The 8,233-nt window shown below is 46.8% G+C and overlaps 1 protein-coding gene across 1 annotated transcript in view; it reads left to right on the forward strand.

The window, feature by feature from the left end:
* slc17a7a (solute carrier family 17 member 7a) overlaps window positions 1–5,987 on the forward strand; it is a gene marked incomplete at both ends in the record, with an annotated part of 20,218 nt that extends 14,231 nt beyond the window's left edge. Inside the window, 11 exons of the mRNA XM_080009315.1 lie at window positions 1–4; window positions 1,445–1,559; window positions 1,650–1,737; window positions 2,121–2,211; window positions 2,673–2,811; window positions 2,938–3,087; window positions 3,799–3,931; window positions 4,532–4,642; window positions 5,091–5,218; window positions 5,435–5,504; window positions 5,692–5,987. The exon at window positions 1–4 is cut by the window's left edge and continues 115 nt beyond it. Of these exons, the coding sequence (XP_079865441.1) occupies window positions 1–4; window positions 1,445–1,559; window positions 1,650–1,737; window positions 2,121–2,211; window positions 2,673–2,811; window positions 2,938–3,087; window positions 3,799–3,931; window positions 4,532–4,642; window positions 5,091–5,218; window positions 5,435–5,504; window positions 5,692–5,987 (1,325 nt within the window). The remainder of the gene's footprint in view (window positions 5–1,444; window positions 1,560–1,649; window positions 1,738–2,120; window positions 2,212–2,672; window positions 2,812–2,937; window positions 3,088–3,798; window positions 3,932–4,531; window positions 4,643–5,090; window positions 5,219–5,434; window positions 5,505–5,691) is intronic.
* Window positions 5,988–8,233: the final 2,246 nt, after the last annotated feature.

Here is an 8,233-nt window from a genome sequence, read left to right on the forward strand (position 1 = left end):
ACAGGTGACGGACCCCCACACTGCACCGATCCTTCGATAAATTCCTCCACGTCACCCTTTGTCTGAAACGACGCCAACATACATTGCAACATTGCAACACATGTAGATGATATCTGGCTCGCAGTAGAGTGTCGGTTTCAGTCAGTTCCTCTGCTTTCAGGCTCGTAAAAACCTTAAACATTTTTACCTCCTTTTACAAACTTGTATCATAAAACATTGTCACATTTCAGAGGCCTCTTGTTAATGAATGACTTTTTATTTTTAGTCAAACTGAGTTAAATGATACCTTATTTTGCCCTTTATGGTATAAAAAACCAGAGGCTTGGATTTTGTTGGTGACAATGCAAAAGAAGTTGTAGGCGACAATCAATTCAGTTGTTTAAAATAACAAAATTGGCTTTCAATCAATAGATATAAGTATTGTATTGTATTGTATGTGTAATACTTTTGTACTTATATATAATATACTATATACTTAGATACTACATACTACTACATACCATTACATATAAGAATAAGTATTACAATCTACTTTCTGTTTGAACAGAAGTACTACAGACCCCTAAATAACATAATACAGTGGAAACCTTTTTTTGTGATCACGTCTGTCCGGGTCAAATGGATCACAATAAGCAGATGATTATTATAAGCAATTTTTTTTAACTTTTTCTTTATTTCTCATCCAGATCACCATCTTACGGTATCAATGGCTCTGCGGAGCCGGACAAGGGACGCACTGGGCTTTTTTTGTTCCATTCGATTAGGAAATGGAGGAAAATAAATAAATAAATCCAAAATAAAAATACACTGTTTATATATATATATATATATATTTATTTATGTAGTTATTTAATATAAACGGGAAACAGGGACGCTCCCTCTCCATTACGCATTAACGCCAGTGCACTACACCTGCCCGTTTACCAGTTATCAGTCTTAAAAATAACTTAAAATCCCGGGGGTGGGAGGGGAGTGGGCTGCGCCGGTGCTATGCAAGATCCTGAGGGGGTTATAGCACTGGTGTAGCTCCACCACTGCAGACGGGCTACCGCGAGGCAAAGCATCATTGGGAGTAAAGTAAAGAATTCAGAACTACCGTAGTTGGAAAAAACAAATTTCCGTATGTTGTCATGTATGAAAAGACCCAAAATGAACACTGTAAGCGGACTACTTGATTACTATAAGTGAGTTATTTAAACAGCATCTGTGTAGGAATGATTCTGTCCCAAACTTTCTGATCCATATGAGCAGTTGATCACTGTAACCGTGATAATTTTTTAAGTGGTATCCACTCTACTAGATATACTGTGGATAATACATACACAATACATTACACTACAATACTACCTCATATACAATGAAAACCTTTCACCTTTACTTTCTTTCTTGATCTTCTCCCCGCGTTCCCTTTTTAATTGGAGGTGTTTGTACCTTTGTGTCTCAGAGTGTTTGGCTTTGCCATCGTAGCGACGTCCACCCTCAACATGTTGATTCCAGCGGCTGCTCGCTGCCACTACAGCTGCGTCATCCTGGTCAGAATATGTCAGGGCCTGGTCGAGGTGTGTATCCGTCTCAGTCAATGTGTGTGTGTGTGTGTGCGTGCGTGCGTGCGGGTGTGCGTCAGTAATACTGTGATTCTCCTGCTGCAGGGTGTATCATACCCGGCCTGCCACGGTATCTGGGCCAAGTGGGCTCCCCCCCTGGAGAGAAGCAGACTGGCCACAACAGCCTTTTGTGGTGAGTACCGCTACTCCACCCCAATGGTTCCTGTTCACCCGAAAAAATATATTTTTCGTTTGCGGGGACTTTTTAGGACCAGGAATCGGTCAAGTGGAACAACGTACCAGGAACTAAGATCCTGGTTCCTGAAATGGCGGAAAAAAGCCCCCTATGAGATGGAGCAGGGAGTTTGGGTGTAGTCAGGGCGGAGGGGAACATGGAACACAGAATATCAACAAACTTGTTCATACAGCCGCCACGGAGCGTTGCATGTGTCACGCTATTTTCATGCAAAAATCTTTTTGCCTTAACCGTGATCCGCTGAGGGTGAACTTGAGCAGCTGCGCTTGCACGATCGTGTGGGAAAATGGAGGATGCGTAACTGTGTCTGATGTCATCAGGGTCCTACGCAGGAGCGGTGGTGGCCATGCCTCTGGCTGGAATACTGGTGCAATACAGCGGGTGGCCTTCAGTGTTCTACGTCTATGGTTAGTATACCCGGACCTGACGTAGTCGACTCAACATGTTTATTGTCTTTCAAAAAGGAAATTCTGTAATACTCCCACTAATACTAATACTTTTCCATGGTCGAATTGAAGCCGTGAGCACCGATTGTTTATTCGGCGAGTGACACCGTATTTGGGTTGGGGAAATGTAGAAAACAGTGATGTAGAAATATATAAAGCAGAAATGTATGAAGTCAAAATGTGAACCCCACGCACGCAGATGGAATTGTTATTCTGATTAACGGCTGGCAACGAACATATATGATTAAAGTTTGTATCGTCCCGATATTGTCATTTCCTGAACTTAAAATATGCATCAAAGAAACAAACGTACCCCGCTGAGCCGCTATTAACTGACTTTTGTCGCCGTGTTTTCCCCCGCCTCCCGTCCTCCATCTTGACCGCGGGCGGGGCTTCTCACCGGGCTCCTCCTGCTCCCCCAGGCAGCTTTGGGATATTCTGGTACTGCTTCTGGGTCCTGGTGTCGTACGAGAGCCCCGCGGCCCATCCCACCATCACGCCGGAGGAGAGGAAGTACATCGAAGACGCCATCGGGGAGTCCGCCTCCTTCCTCAACCCGCTGCAGGTACCGGGGTCGCCCGTGCAAAAACACAACGACGGGATGTTCTTCATGTTCTCCTGGGGCCGCGCGGGCGACCGACGCTCGTGAAGATTCCGATCACGTCCTCGATTTTTCTTTTCTCTGCGGCAGAAATTCAAAACCCCGTGGAGACACTTCTTCACTTCCATGCCGGTGTACGCCATCATCGTGGCCAACTTCTGCAGGAGCTGGACCTTCTACCTGCTGCTCATCAGCCAGCCGGCCTACTTCGAGGAGGTCTTCGGCTTTGAGATCAGCAAGGTGGGGTCGGCTTGCGACGTAGCACTTTAGTCTGGAGTCTGGGGACTCCACTCGCTCATGTAACGGACAGTGCAGAGTCTCATTTCCTTCAATTCGGTCCAAAATCATGCAAAAAAAAACCAACCCTAACCCTAAAGCTGTAAAACCCTAACTCGTGTGATGCACACAGGTTAAGGATGGTTAGGGGGTTTTTGTTTTCTTTTACAGTGCACCAGTTAGCACCATACATGAGAACCACGTGTGCTTCAATGCAGCTTGTTTGCGATGAAGCCATTTAGTAGTTGGTTTCGCCACGAATGCATTCATCACACTGGGTTTTGGATCGAACAGAAAATAATCTCTGTTGACAACAAAGGACAATTTGAGATTTTGGAGCTCAGTTACACACGTGAGCACCATTTTTTATGATTCTGAAACATAAAACCCTTTTTAATAAAATGCTATAATTATGCCCGAGCAAACTACGCCAGCATCAAATCAGCCCCCGGACCTGATGCTAAACCGTTAGTTGTGAAGTGAAGTACGACGCCTCCGTAGCTGAATTTCCAGCCAGTTCCAGTGAGGGACGCAGAATGGCTCCAACAGACAAGCTCAATATCCTCAATATCCCTGTTACTTTTTTTTTCCCATCTTCCTGGCGCGTTTCCCCTCATTCTCTCTCCCTCTCTCCCACCTCCCCCCTCGTCCCTCTCTCCATTTCCCTCCCTCCAGGTGGGCATGGTGTCTGCCTTGCCTCACCTGGTGATGACCATCATCGTGCCCATCGGAGGCCAGCTGGCCGACTACCTGAGGACCCACAACCTCATGACCACCACCAACGTCAGGAAGATGATGAACTGTGGAGGTGAGCGGCCCGAAAATAACAACCAAATAAAGATTTGGTGGAAGTGTTTCAACCAGGAGAGAGCAGGTTCGATGAAAAATGAACAATTATTCATTCGACCATAATCTGTGTTGTACGACCGGCTCTCAGAACGTGCGGCAGACTCCGACTGGTTGAGCGAGACGGATGCTTTGACATTGAAATCCCTGATGACAAGGAGAACTATTCCTCAACTTTTGCTTTTGGCTTGATTTTACTTTTGCACACAGAGACGGCTGTTTCGCGTGACACAAACCGGTTCTTAGGGAAGAACGACAGAAAGAGATTTTAAAAGTGTATTTCCACCTAAAAATAGGTAGTTAGGTGACTATATATAGCAGTTCTTAAAGGTTTCGTGGTGCGACACTTGTGATGTGACAGTTTGTGCTGCAGCTGGAAACAGCATCCCAAAGTAAAAGCCCAGAAGCAAAAGTACACATATGTCAGTCATGACCCGGTTTTGGATGGGGACCCACCGGTTGAGAACCACTGGTCTCGGTTTTCCCTGAGTGTTTCATTTGTAAGTCGCTTTGGATAAAAGCGTCTGCTACATGCAATGTAATGGATGTGGATGTATTCCAGGGTTTGGGATGGAGGCCACGCTCCTGCTGGTGGTGGGATTCTCTCACACCAAGGGCATGGCCATCTCCTTCTTGGTGCTCGCTGTCGGTTTCAGCGGATTTGCAATCTCGGGTAAGGAATCTCAACTTTTGTTTTTATACTTGCACTGTTTTGAAAAGGTCTGCTGCTACAACACCGGAATTTATCTAATAAAGAGTTCTTATGGTTGAGGGGCTAATAAAGAGTTCTTATCTTATCTTATCTCACCGTATCTTATGGTTTATAAATACGTGTTAAAATACATTTAAAAGGTTTGTGTTTTTCGTATTTACTCAAAATCCTCAATCAGACCAAGAGTGGTTGATGCGGTGGCTGTTAAGTTACACTGTTATCTTGTCTGTATATTAACATGGGTTACGAAGCCAAGTTGTTACCATGTTAGTTCATTGGTTATCTTTATTTTAGGTTTGATGAAATACAAATACACACATTTTCCTTACTCGTTTGCAGATCTCTTTTGTATGTTCGTTGCGGTTGCTTGGTGCTCGGCTACTCTTACTTTTTCCATTTCGTCGCGCAGGTTTTAATGTCAACCACCTGGACATCGCACCCCGCTACGCAAGCATCCTGATGGGCATCTCCAACGGCGTGGGGACCTTATCTGGGATGGTGTGTCCTCTGATCGTTGGAGCCATGACCAAACACAAGGTGCACCCCGTGGGCGGCGGCAGCTCTCCGCTTTAAATCAGCTCAGTAAATATTCATGTAGAATAACGAGGCGGATGTTTGCTTCCTTTCGTCAAATCTGATTGGTCCGATTGTGCTCTTTTTGGTCAAGGTTTTTAGCGTCGTTTCAGATGCACACTCCCGCTGACGCCCTTGAGCAAGGCACTAGCTCTGACCTTTCCTTGTCCTTTCTCCCAGACGCGTGAGGAGTGGCAGTACGTCTTCCTCATTGCTTCAATCGTTCACTACGGAGGCGTCATCTTCTATGGTTTGTATTTATTCACTCTACAACGTACGTACGTATCCGGCATCCAGACACACATCCTGCACAGCCTCTCCTGACGTTTTCTTAACGCATAGCGTTGACAGAAACACATTCGTCAGGACGGGTGTTTCGATGTGAGCATCTCCAGGGTTGAGGGTGTTTTCTCTTCCCCACCACACACACACACCAGGACTCTTCGCATCTGGGGAGAAGCAGCCGTGGGCGGACATAGAAGACACCAGCGAGGAGAAGTGCGGCATCATCGACGAGGACGAGCTGGCCAACGAGACGGAGGAGATGTACCGCGGCGGCGGCCAGTACGGGGCCATGAGCCAACCAGGGGGAGGAGGAGGCGGCGGCGGCGGCGGTGGGGGCGGGGGCGGGGCCGGGTGGGTGACGGACTGGGATAAGTCAGAGGAGTACGTGCAGCCACCCGGATACAACTCCTACAGGTCCGCCGGAGCGGAGGAGAAAAAGCTGACGTAGGTGTATGTCGGAGGCGACCAAGAGGATCCGTCAATAAATAAAAAGGGAGATTTGATTTGGATTTGGAAGGAGGTAACGGGAAAGGGTCAAAGCAACGGACCGGTCGTGTGCTCAGTTGCACATGGGAGAGTAGCGTCTGATTTATTCAATTGTGCGCGTGTGTTGGGATGTTCGAGTGTGTGTGTGTAGGTGAGTAGTTATTGTAAATATATAAATATATTTAAACAGCTGCACCGATTGAACTGATGTCCCCCAGAGTTCCGTGCTGCTCCTAAACCCCTTTGTGATTGGTCAGGGGCGATGTTTTCATGGCAAGCGTATTACAGCAAATTCTATAGGTTCCTAATGAGAGGATATTTTACTTGTACATAATCTCTCTCTCTCTCTCTCTCTCTCTCTCTCTCTCTCTCTCTCCCTCTCTCTCTATCGTGCTCTTTATCTCTCTCCCCCTCCTCTCTCGCCGTGGGCATTCCCATTTTAGGTAGAAGTCACACATTTGTGATCGCATAGACAGCTCAGGGGCGAAGGATTGATCTGATTACAAACAAAAAAAAAATCAACGCCTAAAATGTTAAACCCGTGACCAAAAAAAATCAAAAATCAAATCAAATGTTACTTATGTTGGGTTTTTATATTTTTTGCAACTCGTCCCCCAGCGTTATCCCTGTTGAAAACCATGCGAAGAGGCCAGGGCTGCATCCACCTCAACGTGGCTCTGCCGTCCCAGACATCGAGCTCGTCCCCAAGAATGAACTCTCACTCAGTGCATGCGTCTGTGTTTGTAGTTTGGGTGCGGGGGCTCCCCCCCGCGTTAGCCCTCAGCGACTCATGTCAGCGAGGAGAAAGGTGCTTATCGGTGTTGTATCGGTGTGTCCCACCACGGTGTAACCCACCCGCCCACCCCCTTTTTCCCCCTCATACTCTGCACCTTCTGCCAAAAGAACACCCAATCGGCTTGATTACATATAAACACCATGATGATATGACGATTTCTTTGTGTTTGTAAGACTGTAAAACGTTGCCATATCAGACCAGCGTTTAGAGTACGTGTGTGTGTGTGTGTGTGTGTGTGTGTGTGTGTGTGTGTGTGTGTGTGTGTGTGTGTGTGTGAGTGTGTGTGTGTGCGGCGTCTCGCAAAAGCTCACCTGGTTGTGTTGTGACCTAACTAGGCCACGTCCAGCGCGGCCCACGGGTCACAAAGCATGTCCACGGGACAGTGAGCGAGCGTTCGGCGAGCGCTCTCTCCCACCGCAGCAGTTTGTGATGCACGGTATGCTCAATTGTGGCGGGGGGTTCCCAACTTGGGGTGCGGGACCCCCGCGAGGGGTCGCCGGAGACGCCGGCGTTGGTCGCGAGTCCCTGGGGCGATTTTGAGGTGCTCTGACGTTCCCGAATTCGTTCAAAAATCAGTCGGTTCGAATATTAATTGGAACAGAATCCGTGACTATGGGGCAGTTTCGCTGAAATGGCCTCTCTCTGTCATGGTTTAAGACTTGGTTTTCAATATTTAGATTTCCAGGAGGAAGTTGGGAGCTAATCTGGGTCTAAGTGAAGCTCAAATTAAATCTTTGGATTTATGGATGGGGCCTCCAGGTCCACCTCGACAATAAAGAAAATCCATTATTTGCACTAAGACCAGCACCAAGACCAGACAGAAGGAGCCGACTAGAACGTATTAGTCTTAAATTAAGTAACGTCTCAGAAAGGCATTTTTAAGGGTTATTTTATTGGGATTATTATAAGGATTATCTATAATTAAGCTGATTTTGATTAAACCCGGTCCGTGAAACCGCCCTTATTTGTTCAATCTATTGGATTGTACGTCCTAAAAACCTTGCCCTCTTTACCATTAAAATAGAACCAATTCACAAAAAAATGGCCGCCAACCTCTAATGAAGGGACAAGGGAAGGGAAAAAGATATAGAGTATTGGGGGAGTTTGGGAACCCCTGGTCTAGAGCATAACCACGTGTTTCCCCCGTCCGTCCTTTCCTGCTTCTCTCCCATCGCCGTACGAAACATCTCTCTATCTCCCTCTCCCTCTCTCTCTATATCTCCCTCTCTCTCTCTCTCTCTCTCTCTCTCTCTCTCTCTCTCTCTCTCTCTCTCTCTCTCTTCTCCAATGATCACTAGATCACTGTTCTCTTTTAATGTCTTTAATCCCTGATTGTCAACCATGTATGAGTTGGTGGGTCAGAGGTTACAGAGTGTGTGTGTGTGTGTGTGTGCGTGCGTGCGTGCACATGC

The sequence above is a fragment of the Zeus faber genome (genome assembly GCF_960531495.2).
Source record: "Zeus faber genome assembly, chromosome: 11".
Classification (NCBI taxonomy): domain Eukaryota; kingdom Metazoa; phylum Chordata; class Actinopteri; order Zeiformes; family Zeidae; genus Zeus; species Zeus faber.